Source organism: Pleurodeles waltl, chromosome 3_1 (genome assembly GCF_031143425.1).
Source record: "Pleurodeles waltl isolate 20211129_DDA chromosome 3_1, aPleWal1.hap1.20221129, whole genome shotgun sequence".
Lineage (NCBI taxonomy): Eukaryota > Metazoa > Chordata > Amphibia > Caudata > Salamandridae > Pleurodeles > Pleurodeles waltl.
The window spans coordinates 236161728-236180306 of record NC_090440.1 but is presented as its reverse complement, the minus strand read 5'-3'; the positions used below and the strand labels follow the sequence as shown (position 1 = coordinate 236180306).

The following is an 18579-nucleotide window of genomic DNA, read 5'->3' as shown; positions in this document are numbered from 1 at the left end:
AACCATGAGCCGAGCCCTAAGAATATATTGACAAGAAAGGCATGCAAGAAACAGCATGTTAAAATATGATGAAGTTGCTTCAAAGTAAAAAAAAATAAATAAAAAAAAGGTGTTCCTTAACATGCAGATGCGTTTCAGTACTTCAAGTTATATAACTGCATTGAGAGGTATTTAATAAGAGTAGTAGTTTTTAAACATTAACTTAAAAGTATTCCTGCCACAATCCACCTGCCCTCCTGACAATGCTATCAATGAACTAGTGTCGCAAGTTTGTGTGCGCCAGTGCACAACCATAGGCTTGTCTTACTTTTAATGTCTCACAGTCACTCACAGAGCCAGGCCAGGACAGGTACACACTGAAACAAATCTGCTTCTAGTTTCTTACAAATAACTGTAATATGTTCAAGACTGACTGATACATGTGGAACATGGATGTTGCATGTCTGTGACTTTCTCAGTGTTTCTGGGATGTACACCATAGCCACAATGGATTGCATTATGTCTCCAAATAGCACCTTGCCTCTCCCTTCAAACTGGTAGCTAACAGCTGCTCAAGGGTGAGTTACATGGCAAACACCTAGACGTCCTTAAACTAAGTCATAAAACCTTAAGGATTTTCTGCTATTCTATCTTGGGTAGAGAATGTTAGTGAAAATAACAATGAAAAACAATCTTGCCTAACTAACGACTTTTCATTCTATTATCAAAGCTCCTTCTGGTACGTTTTTATATTGGACTGAGAGAGCTACATTCCCTCTGCTGCTCCCCCATCTGTTATTCCATCTCTACTGTTATGGGTCTTCACTAGAGCACCTGCCTACCTCTTACCTTACTCTTCCTTTGCCCTTCCCATTATACCCAGCCCCTTTTCCTCTTTTGACGCACGTTTACATGAGATATGAAATTGTATTTCTACTTCCGTACTGTAATCATTTTACACCACCAAATCTTGAAAAACAGCAATATTAACAATATTATTACATCAATATTTTTGTTAGATGTTATCCTTGTTAGTGTTTAACAAGTTTGGTTAGTTGCAGACTTGCATTGTTTGCATTAGAGTTAACTTTTCTCAACCATGTCCTATAATGTGACACGATCTTGGAAATCGAACCCCTAAAACAACCCTTCCCCCACCCACTTGATCTTCTGTTAAGGTGCCCCAGGAAAAGCTCTTCAACTGTATGACAAAGATGGCTTCTTGCATGCCTTAATTGTTGCACGGAGAAGTTCAACTATGCTCAGCCTGCTCCCATGCACACCTTGTATGTCACACAGACTTCTTTTGTCCAGGCTGAACAAAGCTTTCTCCCCCTTTCAGTATAGCCAATGGAAGGCTGTGTTAACCTTGGAGATTAAAGATCTTTATGTCTTCCATGGGACTGTGGGCTTTATAGTAACACATCGCAGGGACACCTAACAGATAAAATAATTTTTGTTTATTACTGTCATATTATCTGTGATATTGGTTCTGGACAGTGGTAGGGTTGGCGTAGTCCTCAAACATTGTTTTGAAAGTAAGAATGGCCTAGAACTGGAAGAATGATCTCCCAGATCCAGTCAAAACAATTAGAAGAATGGTCTAAAATGGTCTGGTTAATTGGGCGCATATTAACTAGCGCTGGCAAATGGTTTATTACCTGTAAACTGATGTTCAAGATCTAGCTAACATGGTCTTGTGATGGACAATTATAAAATTCATTACTCCCTAACTTATGGACTGCAGTGTGTTTATGCCAAACTGGTTACCCAGCCTCCCCTTCCCCATTCTGGCTATCATCGCAGCCAAACTAATGTCTGCATTTTTTGTTTATTATTCCATCTTCAGTATTCCACTTCTTGCTCCTAATAAGGCTTAATTGTATTCTCCTAAAACAAAAAATAGTTTTCCCTGTTATGCGAATGGCTGTGTGGGTCAGGGGAGGCTTCCATCAAAAGTTTAATTGGGGCTGACATGGGAGATGGTCTGCTGTCTGCTTTAAATATCTGAGCTAACTCCTTGCACCATTCATTAATGTACCTATTGCTTGAAGAAGCTTGAGCCAGAAAGTGTCTACGGAATAAGTTTCAACTGTTAGCACAGAATCTTTCCTAAAGTGGATCTCGCTGAATTTAGAGGCGGTAGGATTGCTAAATATATTCAGGACATTTACATTCCTGGCAAAACTGTAGCATACTTGCCAAGTCCCCAGTCACATGATCCACAATCCTTAACGGTTTTCTCTGCTTGCAGTTTCTATTGATTCAGATTCACGAGATAAAACTGTTTTGGTCTGCCTTTTTTGATTCAGACTATACATTATGGGCCTCATTTTGAGTTGGGGCGGACGGGAAAGCCGCCATGGATCCGGAGGGTGCTGGCGGTACCTTGCCATTCTAACCGCTAGGGTCTTAATGTGGCGGTCGGACCGCCAGCCTCATAATGAGACCCTATGTTCCTAAGATATCTTAGTCTATAGTTTGCATTTGATCTTCTTGGCCCTCTGAAAGAAGGCACTTGCTAAAAGTCTGTTGCTTTACCACACATTCGCAAATGTAAGGAGCGAATTTTGTTTGTATTTCGTGGCTGTAGTTTGCTAATATCTGTGTGTTTGTTAACAGTAGGGACATAGTTAAGTGTGTACAGTTTGAATGTGGGCGAAGTCATTTTGTCGCCATATTTATACTTGTTTATACTACCTGTTGTTATTTATAATAATTACCTATCTGAATTGGCTGAGAAACTGGCAATTGTCTTAGATACTGTTAAATCCTCAAGTCCCAGTCACTTCTTACATTTTGGTTTATCATTTCTTATATGCTACCAGTTTTAATTTTGTAGATGTTTTGCTCTATGTCCATTGTAAATTGAATAGGTGTTGTAGTAATTTTAATTTAAGGTCAGTAAACTGAATTGACTGACTAATAATGGTAGTGCAGTTTGCCCTGATGCCAAACTTACATAGTAGCAGGATCTCTGCGATCCATTGTGTTTATATGCATTGCACATTTGTGTTTTGAACAATTTTTTAAATACAGCATGAGCTATCTGTGTAGTGTCTTTAATCTTTTTTAGACAATGTTTTTGTTTTTATTGGTAATCTGGTGGAACTGTTCTTCTTGAAAGTACTCGTGGATAATAAACACATCACAGTTTTTCATCTCATGTTATTTGAGGTCCAGGATCTGCTAGCAAGTGAAACCAATAAACAGGAGGCAGTGGTTGCATTTGTGTTGGAGCTAAGACTCTATTTAACACCAGTTTAAAGCTGAGCTCGCTGCATTTTTCTGGATTGTCATCCCGCACAACATATCTATTGGTGTTCAGTTTCTAGGGATCCTGCAAACACCTGAAAGTAGAGGACTAGTCTGAAAACAAGCATTGGCAAAGCCAATAGGTCTCATTGGCTAAGGTTTAATTATGCTGCAAAGCGTTCCTGAGGCTGAGCACCATGTTTAATAAAAGGGGAAAACGGACCCAATAGTTTTCTTTTCTTTTCTTTTTGTTTACTAATCTGAGTTTGATTAGTAAACAAAAAAAAACAAGTAACATGAGCTTGTGGGGGAAAGAACAAGGGTGGGGGGAAGCAGTATGAAGAGCAGTATCACGGATGGCAGGAAATGTATATGAGGGTGAGGGTGAAGTAACATGGCGGTGCACAGGGGAAGCAACAAGGAAGGTGTGGGGAGGAAAGCAAATGTGGACAGCACAATGTGTACGGGGTGGAATCGAACAAACAAGAAAGCACAATGTGGAGTTAAAGCACAGGGGACAGTGGCTCCAAAGACAAAGTTTTGGGAAATGCAATTTGTACAATGTTATGTAAAGAAAGGTGCTGAGGACAGTGAGAAAACACCGCGAACAGGAGAAAACCTTTGAGTGCTTTTAGAAAAAGAAAATAAGTTACTAAAATAAAGACACTTGTGGAACGATCGAAGATGCCACCTAGAATGATGGTAAGCAGGCCATGCTCTACGGGCGGGACAAAGCCTAGATGGGTAGGATAAAACAGATAAACCATTAAATAGAAAGTAACAAAATAAGAGTGACAAAGCACACAGCTAATGGAAAGCAGTGGGCGTAGTTGCTTTCTAGGACGGCTATCGACTGGCCTCCAGTAAATCTTTTGCAAGTTGGCTTTGACCTGACAAGCTGGGTACATCGTGATCTCTATAGCAATGACAGGTTTAATGTAGTTATCCCAAGTTTACCCTTTTGATTTATGTAGACTGTTGATGCTCCATTTTTAGAGGAACAGAGAAATACAGAAATTGCATTTTGGATGCCATAAGGTAAAAGCGAGACATACATTATGTAAAAGTATGTTGTGTAAAGCTCCTTCCCCCTACACCTGCGCTTTTTCCCTTTGGACTGTGATGGTCTGTTTACACCCACTAACGATTTTGGTAAATAAAATGTGGACTCTCTATGGGGTACATATGTATTCCAGTAACGTATATTTTCTGTATTTATTTACTCATTATTTAGCAGCAGTAACATTTTGATAGGCAAACTTCTGCTTGTGGATTTATTTCGAGGTTAGACCCTCAGATGGTGGGAATCTTTACTCTTATCACAGTAAAGGTTTCTTTATTACACAGATCACAAAGGCAAATCATGCCCCTAACCAGTTAAAATAATTGTTTAAATATCTTATACACAGATCACCCCTCCCGCAGAGCATATTATTGTTATATTAACAACCTTTGTCTAACAAACTTTTGGAGTCTGGTAGCACTTTCCGCATGGGTGTATGATTTCTCGTTGATGGGAGTTCTGGTGGCCTGGAGCCCTTTTGTCTGAACAGTAGATATCGATGATGTCATTGTGTCCTTTTTGGATCGTTCGTATCAATGATTGAGGTGAACATGATGTGTCTAAACAGGGAATTGATCTTTGTAGGCAACTGGGTACATGTGCCATGTCCCATTGCCATTTGTTTTGTGCTATGAGCATGAATGGATATACATTTTCTGGACCGAATGCTGTGGACTGTATGTTTTGCCAGTTGTATAATTTTCAGTTGTGGTATGAATCAACTAAGTGTTCTGTTGGTTCTGTGATAGAAATGTGATGTGAGATTGAGAGGAACATGCTTCACTGAATATATTCATTTGGTGCTGGAACCCGCATGTGGACATAATCATTCACCGGGGGAAAACAAACAATTCATAGATTGAATTCTTGAATTAATCACAGACACTGGTAATTGCTCTGGGCCCCACTCCAGCCCGTTATTTTATGCTCGCCATGCCACCTCAGACAGAAACCAGGCATATGCCTTGGTCCTGTTCTTGTAAGATTTTGCAGCCCAAACTGCCAGACTAGGTTCTATTTGAATGGGCACTCTGCCATAAGAAGCAACTATTCCTAACTTTGCCGAAACCAATTTGGTATTGCTTTTTTGGTTCCGGTTATAAGGAACCTAGCCTGGCAGTTCAGGCTGGACTGTTCCTATCGTGTTCCCTGTGTTGAGTAATCTTCACTAGCTCAAAGTGACTAATTTCATATTCTTCAAGTGCCTTTGCTTACTAAATAAACCTTTCAACAGCAGAGTGTCACATTATCTTAAAAACAAATTAGACCCTGATCAGAGAGAAATGAACCTCAACTCCGTAAACAAAGGCAATGTCTGTTCTTAGGGAGGGTAGGAGTAGCCTCTTTAGGGAATGGGCCAAATTATGCAATTTTCTTCTCAAAACTTATCTGTGATTTCCTCACATTTACTCCCCCTGTTTAGGGCAAAGGCCACTAAGGATCCTAGAATCGCATTACTGTCATCCTTTCCCATTTGTTTCACCACAAATGCTTAGTAATAGATGCCCCGTAGCGATGATAACTATTGAGCATGTTAATTAATCTTAAAGACTCCAAAAAGTATCTTTAATTGTTAATGGATTTCTGTTAATGGATTTTCCTGCAAAGTCAGGTTTAAAGTGGCATTGCCTTGAAATGCAAGGAGTTATTATGCAGTACAATAAAATCGAAAAGAGGGATTTTTGCGATGTAAATGCACCTACCTTTACCGTCGACGTGAGGCGCTATGAGCTGTGGTGAGGGATGGGATAGTTCACCTTTTCTTAAGCAAATTCTCTGACTTATCTTCTTCGATAGAGGTTACTCGAAATGGTCCTTTGCCACACTAACATGATCTCCTTTGTATCCTGTTGGATGCTTGATATTTGCTGTGGTTGGTTTCCAGGAAGCTTTACCACCTGCTCTTGGATGGGTCTCCTGTGGACGTTTTTTTGACAAGTAAATATGTACCTGTTCATACAAGTCCTTTCTTAAAATGTCTTGCTGCTTTAGGTCTGGTTCTTATTTTTTTTAACCAATTTGTGTTGTTTTTTTATAGACAAGGTACACAGACCAAAGACAGTAGGTTCATACAGATCATCTGTGGAAGAGCACAGTGTAGTCTGTGCATACAAGTTATATATATGCATACACATTATACTTGTGTCGGTTCATTATAATAAATGAATAATTGTAACAAAACATAGAGGTCAACAACAGTCATATTTCCACTCTGTGACAATTTATAAAGGAAACATAAGTACATAGTAATTGATAGTGGCATACCCTTTCATGCAAACGTTCTTGTCCTTAAACCTGCGTTGGACACTAGATAACACCACAGTGTTGCAATCCTGAACGCCTAGTCCTTCCACCCAAGGACCAAGGTAGTTGTGGTATTCCCATAATATTTGACAGAGGGATCCCACTGGGGTGTAAGAGATACAGTGAAAGTTGTGCTTAGCCGGAAAGCTCTTTTTTGTATGTATGAAGGTCTTGCAGTAGAACGTCTCATTCCGCTTCCATGGGAGCCCTACGCAAACCTCGTGCCCCCTCTCGCCTAGGCACCACTGCCTCTGCCTTGCCCCATGTTAGCAGAGCGGTGCACCAGTATTGCAAATCCGGAAGAGATGGAGCCTTCCAGTGCATTGTAATAGCGCTGCGACCTAGTAATATGGCAAGATCCATAAGGTTGTTAGTTACCTTTGTGTCCTTTAGTTCTGTTTCTTATTTCAGATGTTTGGAAACCTATTGGTAGAAGCAAAATAAGATATCTGTTGTATGTTCAATCTGTCCTGATTCAGGAGAGGATTTTTACTTCTATTGTGACTTTAGAATGGGAGAAATTAAGCTTGTTCAATAGATAAAGATGATTTTAGTACAGTTTAGAAGCTTTGAGTTTGGGGGCGTGGCCAAGATGGCGGCCGGAGCGAACGCTTGAACGAGGAACTCCGCTCTTGGCCCACTAGAATCCTTCACTAATCCTGGCTCCAGTGCCAAAATTACACTAAAATTGCACACCGGAGCCCCCTCTGAGTTTTCTCATGGGATAGCTAGGCTCCGCAACGCATGCAACAGCTGGGAACGAGCGGTGCGCGGTCCCGTGAGACCAGAGCCAAGGAGGACATCAACGGGCGCCACTCGTCCCGGCCGATCGGACCCACAAGGCCGGGATCGCGGCCCAGCCCCTCGGATGGAAATAGCGGATCAGCGGAAGAGTGCAGCTAAGTAGATCGGAGCTCTCAGCGGCCATACACTTGAGGCTCGGCGAACCAGCATAGGTAGCGGTAGGGCTGGGCAGAGCAGGTGGCTAAGGACGGGCGCGGGTGCAGAGCTCGGAGCAGCGCCCCGAGGTAGGAGGCGCAGAGGGGACACTACAATCCCGGAGGAGTGCTTTTCCGTGGGTTGAGCGCAACTAAATCGGAACTATGTGCTGTGGAGCGGCCTGGCCCCCCGCTGGGAGCCCCCCCATTGCTTGGCGACTAATAGGCCCGGAGACGGTGGAGGTGGTGGACCCGGGGCGAGGCGGTGACCGTGGCTCCAGATCTGCTAGGCCAAACTGCCACGAACTCGGAGCAACGGCCCTAGATAAGGACAATAAAAGTATTCAAGCGGACCTGTAGGGCGTTTCTCGCTGCCGCTCGCGGCTTGCCTCGAGCTGTGGACACAGGGTATCGGCCGATCAAAAGGACATCAACGTGGGACCGGGTGCCCACGGCACCGCGGATGGCCAAATTCCAAGGATGCCCGAAAACAAACATAAGGTCATGAATCAAGCGCGTAAAATAAGCAAAGCCAACCCGTTCTAAACAGCGCAGGGCACTCTCGCATAGTCTACCGTTTGGGGACTGCTCACCGCCTCATCACAACGCTCGGCGGCCCCGTGCGGGCAGGGCACAATACTCTTGGCTGCTTCATAAGCATACTACAGAAGGCACAATGGTCAAACCAAAGCTTCCCAAATTGGGACCCAGCTCGGACAGCGGTACCCCACCAGACTCACAAAGGACAACAATATCACAAGTGAATGAGACACTTCGCACGCAATCGTTACAATTCGAGAAACTGCTGCAAGCAGTTATGGATACTAAGACCTCTCTTGAGAGCAAAATTGACTTTGCAATTTCGGAAATCACCATTCTTGGAGCAGATCCCCACAAACTTACAGATAGGGTTGCAGACACAGAAACAGCATTAGAAAACGTCCAACCAGAGGTGACTGTTATGAAAAATAAAATACAGCAACTAGAAACGGAAATCACACAGCTACAACGTAGAACTGAGGAGGCGGAGGGCCGGTCCAGACGCAATAACATCAGATTCTTGGGAATCCCAGAAAGAGCAGAAACGCCTCAGGCTGAAGTATTCCTGGAGAACTGACTTAAAGACACATTAAAAATACAAGAATCTACAAAAGTTCCAATCATAGAAAGAGCTCACAGAATCCCAGGTAGACCTCCTGGCCCGGACGCCCCACCCCGTCCATTGATAGCGAAATTTCTAAATTGTAGAGACAGAGACCTTGTCTTACAGCATTTCAGAACCTCTGGTACGGCCAATATGGAGAACTGCATCATCACTGCCTACCCGGACTATACGACTGAAGTTCAAAACAAAAGGGTTTCGTTCTTCAAGGTCAAGCAAGTCTTAAGAGAGAATAAAATTACTTATTCACTCATGTTCCCACCTCGCCTCCGGATAATTTCAGATGAAAAAACGCTCATATTTCCAACGCCGGAAGACGCCTGGACCTGGGCACACGCAAAAGGCCTAGTAGTTCCAACAAATGAAGACAAGACAAAGGAAGAATGGATAACCCCATACCCCCATAGAGGGGGAAAAAAAAGAAAAACAACTTGATGAGACCAACCAAAACACAAATGGCAGATGATCAAGCACAAGCCTTAAAAGAGATCAGTACACTAGCACGTTTGCAACTAAGCACTAACAAGGAAGCAGAATATATCGACAGCAGCTTGCACCACAGTGGCACCAGCCCCTCCCTCTCTCCGCTGGCGAGAGGTCCCAACCTCACCCCACGTGTGGTCGACGAAATATGAGAACCACTTCCTGGTATCCCTGTAAGTTTGAAATTTGCGATACCTACCTTAAAACGCCAATGGACATAACACGAGGGAAAGCTCACTTCAAAACTACACTGGTGGCATGCTGGCCTGGCGCGGCCGCGCGCTGAAGCTGAAATAACACCCAACTACAAGGAAACACATATGTTGCTGCTGGGAACAATCAGCACTAATATGGGCCAGGGGCGAGAACCTGGCCGTTATCTACACACGCCCCCCATTACCTACACAGTACCTGAATGGAACAGTACCCCATCGGACACGATTTAGGCACCGGTTGTGCCAAAACACTTAAAGTTGGGCCTCGCCCAGTATATCCTTTTTATTGGTTTCTATCATTTTTCTCTATTCTACCTTTCTCAGAAGATGCTCTCACCAACTTCTCGGGCCATCATTATCCTATACATGCGGGACGGTAAACGGACGGGGGGTTAAAGCGTTGCGACAATATCATGCCGGGCGCTACAAGGAGCCAACATTATCCCCAGAGGCGGACCATCAGGGCGATAGCCAACACTACGTAAAATGAAACATAAGGACACAACATACAACATAATAACATGGAATGTAAAAGGCATGTCCGGTACAGTTAAACACAACAGGGTTCGGGCACACTTAAAACGCCATCATATACACATTGCTATATTACAGGAAACACACATCACTCCAGCAGATGCTAAATCACTAGAAAAATGCTGGGCAGGACAGCTATACACAGCAGGCACATCATCTTTCGCAAGGGGGGTTGTGTCTGGATAGCCCCCGGGTACACTACAAAACATAATCCAACAGATAGAGAAGGCAGGTATATTCAGCTGATCGGCACATTGGATGGAGCGCCATTAGCGATTACTGGGTTATACGTTCCTAACATTAAACAGAGCGAATTTCTACAAACCACCATATCTCACCTATCAAACACCTTAAACATACCCAACATATGGGGTGGTGACATGAACTGCGTGCCACAAGTAGATATGGATAGATCACACCCCCCGCTGGTGGCTGCCCCAGTAAGGAAAAACTCACAAACACTGCAATTCTGGATATCCAAGCGCCAATTGATCAATGTGTGGAGGCATCTCCACCCATTGGACAGGGAATACTCTTACCACTCACCTGTCCACCTCCTACACACCCGCATAGACCTAATACTTTGTTCGCTCGAACTAACGTACAAATTCATCAAAGCAGAATATACCGCCAGAGTGATCTCAGATCACAGCCCACTCATAGCACAAATCAAGTGCGGCAGACCACGCACACGCATTCCAACGTGGCGCTTGCAACCACAACTATTACTGGACCCCCCTTTCAGGAAAGAAATAGCCAACCAAATTACCACATATTTTGCACTTAATAAGGAAACCACGAAGTCCAGAGCAACTGAATGGGATGCACATAAGGTGGTGGTTAGGGGCATATGCATGTCAATGTCCAAGGGGATAAGACAAACACTGACAAACGAAATTTGAACGCTTGAGCAAAATGTGAGAACAGCAGAATGTAAATTTGCAGAGGGAGAAATAGACAACGCAAGCCTCACAGCTACGCGCACACAGTGGAAGGAAGCAGATCACCGCCTGAGACAATTTGACTATAAATATCATATGGCCCGTATGCATTCAGAGGGCGATAGACCGGGCAGACTACTGGCATGGCTCCTGAAGAGCGAGAGACATAGTGCTCCTATTGGGGCGATACAACTAAGCTCGGGAGCAATCGTAAATACCCAAGCTGAAATAAATGCTGCCTTCAGAGAACATTATAGCACACTATATAGAGCGCATACCCCCCCAACACAAGAACAGCTTCGTAAGTTCCTTAATGGAATACAAATAAAGCAACTCACACTAATACAAGCCGAGGAACTAGATATACCAATCGACTTAGCGGAGGTGCAACAGGCATTACGTCAGTTGACACATGGTAAAGCACCAGGAGGCTATGGCCTTCCCATAGAATATTATAACACCTTCCAAACGCAAACACTAGCGCCATACTTTGAAATGTTGGGCGAAGCCCTAGAACGAGGTCAACTACCTGAATCGCAACGAGAGGCTATAATAGTGGTGTTACACAAACCAGGCCGAGATCCAATGGATGTCCGCTCCTACCGACCTTTGTCACTATTAAACACAGACTGCAAAATACTAGGCAAAATACCAGCAAATCACCTTCTCCCACTACTGCCGGCTCTGGTGCACCACGACCAATCGGGATTCATACCCGGCCGCAACACACATGTCAATATTAGGAACTTACTACGATTAATGGCAAGCACCCCTGAAAATGAAAACGGACGAGTATCGGTATCACTGGACATTGAAAAAGCGTTCGACACACTGGGTTGGCCTTTTCTACTAAAAACACTTGAACTGATGGGCTTTGGCAAGGCATTTGTTGGGTGGATTAAAACATTGTACTCTGAACCGACAGCTAGAGTTAAAACAGGCGAAACTATATCTGAGAGGTTCAGAGTGGAAAGAGGTACAAGACAGGGATGCCCATTATCTCCACTGCTGTTTGCTCTCGCCATTGAGCCCCTGGCTGCCCGACTTCGTACGTATGCGTCCGACTGGGGCATTCAGGATGGCCCACAACACCGCATAGTCTCCCTATATGCAGATGATGCATTAATATTGCTACGTAATTATGCCACCTCCCTTCCTAGCATGCTTGAGCTGCTAGATCAATTTGGTACCATATCCGAGCTTAAGGTCAACTGGTCGAAATCCTGTCTATTCCCTATGCGGGCGATTCCAGACACATGCCGCGGAGTCCATTCTCCGACTGAGCTACAATGGTGCTACACTACATTTAAATATTTGGGCATAAATATTTACCACGACCCCCAGGATCTAAAAGAAGGTAACCTAGGACGCGCGATCAGGGCCCTTTGCGGTTCCTTACCCTTCTGGTGCTCGCTCCCACTGTCCCCTCTGGGCAGAGTGGCCATTGCAAAGATGGTGGTCTTACCACGCCTACTATACTTCTTCTCCGTGCTACCATTAATACTTCCTGCCTCCTTCTTCAAATCCCTGTCCAGCATATTGTCAGATCTAATTTGGGGAAACGGCCGTCGTAGAGTGGCCCAAAACAAAATACACTACCCACTTGCACAAGGCGGGATGGGGGTACCACGCCTAGAACTATACTATGCATCTGCCCAACTACAGTGGGTGCTTAAATGGATACACAATCCTGCAAATATAGAGGCACAAAGTATACACGGCGAATTAGGACACTCTAATATATTACGCCACCTGTCAAATAGAGACGACACAGGGCGCACGCAAAATATACTATTGCATAATGCGCGGCGAATATGGCACAAATATGTGCTGCATAGAGACAAGACACCACAATACTCTCCAAAAGATACCCCTGTTAGACATACCCAAAGTCGAAATAATAACTGCAAAATTAGATTTATCAACCTGGCAGAGGAAAGGCATACAAACAGTGGGCGATTTATTCAACGACGGGCAAATCCCCACATATGAGGCACTAGATGCCGTTCACAACTTAGGACGTGGCGATTTCATTACGTTTGGTGCGGTGCGACAATTAATACGCACTACATGGAAATGCGGAAACAAAGAACCTACTGTAGCCCCAATCCTACACGAATTATTAAATAATCTGCAAAACCTGCCGAATATCTCGGAAATATATAGAACCCTGACCACACAATTCACACAAGGCCAAGAACAAGCTAAAAGCAGATGGGACCAGACCCTCACTTACACTCTCTCACAACATGAGTGGAACCAGGCTTTAACATCGATACACACAGTATCACGTAACCCCAGGCTAAAATACACACAGTTTAACTACCTACATCAGACATATCTATCACCACACCGACTCGCACAAATGTTTCCTCAATCAACCCAGAGATGCCCAAGATGCGGCTCCAACAAAGCCACCTTCTTTCACATGACCTGGGACTGTCCTCTGATCCTGAATGCCTGGAACAACATAATACCTCAAATAACTGCATGGCTCGAAATTCCATTAGATCCCAGCCCAGCGCTATGCTTACTGGGAATAAGAGAAAGACCTAAAGGCAAAAAGCAAATACACAAATGTATAGACTTAGCATTAGTATTGTATAGACGATTAATAACTATGCACTGGAAAGCCCCTAATGCTCCAGGGCTGTCACTCTGGCACACAGAACTATTGCGCTGGGCAAAAGCAGAGACATATACATTGCAGTCATTACAGGATAGAGGGATCAAAGTGAAGGGCCTTACAACCTGGAACTCCTTTGTCCACAACACTTGAAAGCAAGGACGATGAGCGCCGCCCCTGACCACAAATACATAAACACTCAAAAAGATCAACGAACAACAGGAGTAATAGCAAGCAGTAAATAACTTATAAAAAGCACTAAGCATACCCCTAACACTTATCAGCTGGGGGAAAAAATACAAATAAAATAAAATAACTGAGTAACACCACCACAACAATGAAGCAGTTCTTTATGGCTCCCTACAACTGCCCCCTTTCCACGTGTTCTGTCACTATTACACTTAACTTTCCTCTTTAGTTCCTATCTTTTTCCTCTTTCTCAAACTATCTCCAAGTTTACTACCAGCAAATACCAAAATAGCCATGAATCGACTGTAACATTGGCACTACACATAAGCGAGCAATTCCAAATGTACTCATACTGCGCATGGAGAATGTTTCTAATTTGTTATTTTATTTATCTCTGTTGTGTAATGTACAATAAATACAAATAAAAAGATGTTTAAAAAAAAAAAAGAAGCTTTGAGTTTCATGTTCTATTACATGTCGAGTGATAGCAGTCCTGTTGAATTCCTTTCCTTTTAGTAATTGTGGGTGTTTTTCCTAGTGTAATTGCTGAACGCTGTAGTACTAGAATACAAAATTAAATAAGTCTGGATAAACTACTCACATGAGATGGAACAATTTGAGATGTTTTCAAATATATTAGATACATGGAATTCTCTTTGAGCTTAATGGAGCAAGTCTGTCACTTTATGATCCGTGTTCATACACTGTCAGTGCATGCATCTAATCGTGTTCTTTTCTCCTTGTTTTAGTGGGTAGACCAGACTGGCTCAGGACTGTCACAGAAACAGGGCATTTCCTCAGCAGTTAAGGATGCTTCCAGCCAAGAGCGGGTACGACTGCGCCTGCAGGATCGGGAGCTTCAGGAGCTGGCAGATGATGGCATGTGCTTGAGCATGCACCAGCCATGGGCATCTTTGCTTGTTGCAGGCATCAAAAGGTAAATGTGAGGGTAATTGGTCATAAGTAAACTGCTGTGTTCTTGCCTTGCTGAATTATGTTTTGGTGTTTAGCTTACCAAGCCAGTAACTCAAATTAGTGCAGGAGTTAACAAACTACAAATAATCAAGCACGCAGCTCCTCAGTTAACACAAGCATGCAATCAGAAGTGGACAACAGTCGTCCATAAAGATGTGCATTCTGACCTGATTTAAGTATTTTTATTTTCAAATCCATTTATAACACAGTTCATAATTGAGATAGCGATTTCTACTAAGCACGCATATGTCTCCTGGCTAAGGGCAGGGCAAAAGTGCTTCTGGTGTTCGAAGCTGGCTGTTCAGAGCTCCAAAATCAATGCTTTCACTCTGAAGTAATGTTGATTAAATTGTAAAGAATGAATCCATATAGGAATTGAATTTATTTTAAAAGGTTATGCTGTATTCAAAACAGTTTCTCTACTGTAAACATTTCACATAGCATGGATAGAAGAACATGTACAAAAGTAATATCTTCAAACATGTTACATAAAAAGGATTATATGGAGTTAGGAATGTTAATAATGGGAAATATTTTCAAGTGACTTGTCACACTCACACTGCAGCCACTAGTACCTTTCCCTGTGTGGTCTTCTAGAGGCAGAAAAGCCAGGGAGTCTCTGAGACTACTCGTACTGCTGGAAGATATCGTTTCTACTGAAGGACAGGAGGGTGGGATTTTGCATCCCGTGGCACTAATTTTAGCTATGCTTCACTACCAAAACATCGGAAGCTGGGGGCCCATTATCGTTGCATACACTAGGTTTTAAGGTACATTTCCTACACCCTTGGCTCTTGCATGAAAATACAGTAGATGGCCTTTGTGGCCATTTGCCTCTCTACCACGTATTTTGAAGCATGCTTGTTGAATAGGCGGACATTTGTAGACTGATGGATTTTTCATGCTGAATGGAGTGATGTTGCATTTCACACAAACTGGAAGAGGTCTCTGTGAGGAGCAACCAAGTCCTCTCAAACAAAAGAGCTGCTTCAGCTGAAGCAATGAGTACGCTATATGCAACAAGATCTCTTGAATTATAGGTCAACAGGGCTTCTCCAGCTGATATGAGTTGGCCAGTGATGGTATTATGGACTTCATGTCTGAATGTATTGTGTTATTTATATAGCGTGATGGGTAGACCAGTTGCATTGATGAGTCTGCATGCCAAGATTAGTCATGGTATGCAGGGGGATGCATCAATGATAGCTGATTAGGAGGCACACTCATTTTGTTATTGCAATGACTTGTATAGTGATGCTGTGAGCTTGGTTAGAATAAAGGGACAGTCTATTTCAGGGAGTTGCTTTGCCCCAACAGAAGTACAAGGTCAAAACGTCATGTACTTGCTAAGGATGATTTTGGTTTCTTATGGATACTGCAGAAAAGTGCCTCATTATCTCATGGCACAGAACTATTTATGGTGTAGTTTTGAAAAAGCACAGACAATATTGAATTTAAAGGCATGCTGGTGGTGTCTAAACTTTGTCATACCAGTAAGACTATGAACATCATAGGGGCAAAGCTTGTGGCACACAAAGACAGGCATCATTGTTTTGGGCTCTTCTGTGGATCCCCTTTTTGGGATGCATAAATGGAGGAAGGGAAGATAATAGGCCTTGTAATAAATATGTTTCCAGAGCTTCAGATCCATGTCTGACCACTGGGAGGTCAAGGCCTCTCAGACAGAGGCCTTTCTAATTGAATATTTTATTCAGTGCCAGTGAACGTGTATCGCCAAGTGATTACTTGATATCCTGACCTGAAGAAGGTCCTGTGCTGCACCTGAGTCTTCCGAGGGTGTTGGGAGGGTTTGAAGATAAGGCAGCCACTGTCAGGACAGTGGAATATAAAACAATAGAGAGAGATGGAGAAGAGGATTTAAATGGAAGAAAGAAAGAGGAAAGGATTAGGGCCTGGTCTGAATATTTTTACCAGGCCTGCTTTTGGTTCCCAATCCAGCCATGACCATGGGGATCTTGGGTGGTGCCCTAAGGAAAGGATTAAATACGCCTTGATGGCCTTCTGCTGAGGGTTTTATGGACACTGCATATAAGAGTATACAGGACGATGTGGTGACTGTGCAGCCAGTGCTGTGAAGCTGGTGATCATTTTTCTGTTAGAACATTTTGACCCTGTGACTGGCTAGCACTGCTTCACTTTCTGACAGCAATCAAAAGAGACCAAGAGAGAAATGCATTTTCCTATAGCTGCAGTATACAACTCCAAACAAATCTTTGGCCTGTGGTGCTGATGACATTAAACTCAAAGGCTGATTACACATGGGGTCATGTATTCTTGCTGAAATTAAGTAATTAGAGGGATCTTTGCAAAGACATGAAAATAATGTGTCAGTGGGTGCAACGTAAAGGACCTTCTATAAAGCTGAGGCTGGGATGGAGGGTCTAGACTGTTGAATCTCGGGAGATCTGTGTGGCACAGGCATTTTGATGACTGCTGTGGTATCCATTGTTGAACTGTAGTACAGTGCTGAGCTCTTTGAGAATATAGATTGAAATGTTTAGGTTTTCCTTGATTTGTGAATGACCTAGATGTGAGGGGTGATTTGCATCAGTTTCTTCTCACAAAGGTTCATGGAGAGGCTCTTTTCATGAACTTTGAGGTCCTGTATGTCACTTGACTGCTTGTGGGTGTCTGAGTCACTCCCACACCTCTTGGTAGCTATCAGCCTAGCCCTTTCGGCTAGCACCAGCACCTCCCCCAAACAAAGAAAGGAAAGATGATTTGTGGCAGCCTGATGCGTGACACCCTGTAACTCCGCAGGGAAGTCATGGTCAGGCAATCTTACCCTTTTCCCTCATTGGCACAAATCTCTTACACACACAAAGGCAAAAGCTAGAAATGGAGGATAGTTTTTTAAAGCATTTATTGAAAATCCTACATTCTACAATAAAATATATGAGCTGCAATTATTAGGAAGATAAGACATAGCACAGTTAGGTTTGTTACAGTCATCGAAAAGAAAATAAATAATCCAAGCATATTGGAATAAACATGTGCATAGGAATCCTACCTAACACTTAGCTTCTGAGCGAGAGCATAGCAGTGATAGCCTGCCTGTACTTTGGTAAGGAACACCCACCCCATTACCTGAAAACAGGGGTCTGCCCACCGTCTCCTTATCTGGTTGCAGAGACAGGCCTGAGGTCAGCAAAGTAGCCGCAAAATGGCATACAGCATGGACAGAGCTCTTGGCTGGAATTACCTCTCTAACCTTCTTTGGCCCATGTGATGTTTTTACAATAAAACATGTTTGTGTTCTGAGAAACAGGCCTGACGTGATCATGTGGCTAAGTGTTGGGCTGTCTGCTCAAACTTGTGTCGGGAATACTAGATAGATTATTATGTACCGCAATGGGCACCCTTGAACAGAGGTACACTTTGAAAATATCGCACACTGAAAGCAATAACGATACGTTTGAAGAATAGCAGCTGATTAGGGAAAATAAAACATCCCTGCCAAAGCAGGCTGAGTTAAAATGAAAAAAATGAAAATAGAGCATGATTCTGGGTAAAAGGGCACGGGCCACAGGCATAAGGTAAGCTAAAACATGTGTGCCCAAGCAAGGCTCTAAAATGAACCCATGACAGGCTAGAGGGTGTTCTCTTATGTCAGTTTAACCCCTTCCCTGCCAAGCCTTTTCCTCCTCAGGTGCCAAACCTTTTTTTGGCTATTTGGGGCAGTTCGCGCTTAGGCCCTCATAACGTTTTGTCCACATAAGCTACCCACGCCAAATTTGCGTCCTTTTTTCCCAACATCCTAGGGATTCTAGACGTACACAGACTTTGTGGGTTCCCCTGAAGGAGCCAAGAAATTTGCCAAAATACAGCGAAAATGTCGTTTTTTAAAAAACAAATGGGGAAAAATGGCTGCAGAAGAAGGCTTGTGGTTATTTC

General features: G+C 43.3%; 1 protein-coding gene across 1 annotated transcript in view; it reads left to right on the top strand.

Annotated features, from left to right (window-relative positions):
* The window catches only part of TRIP4 (thyroid hormone receptor interactor 4), a 405010-nt gene that overhangs the window by 168161 nt on the left and 218270 nt on the right, over nt 1-18579 (top strand). Inside the window, exon 9 of the mRNA XM_069222301.1 lies at nt 14439-14626. Within this exon, the coding sequence (XP_069078402.1) occupies nt 14439-14626 (188 nt within the window). The remainder of the gene's footprint in view (nt 1-14438; nt 14627-18579) is intronic.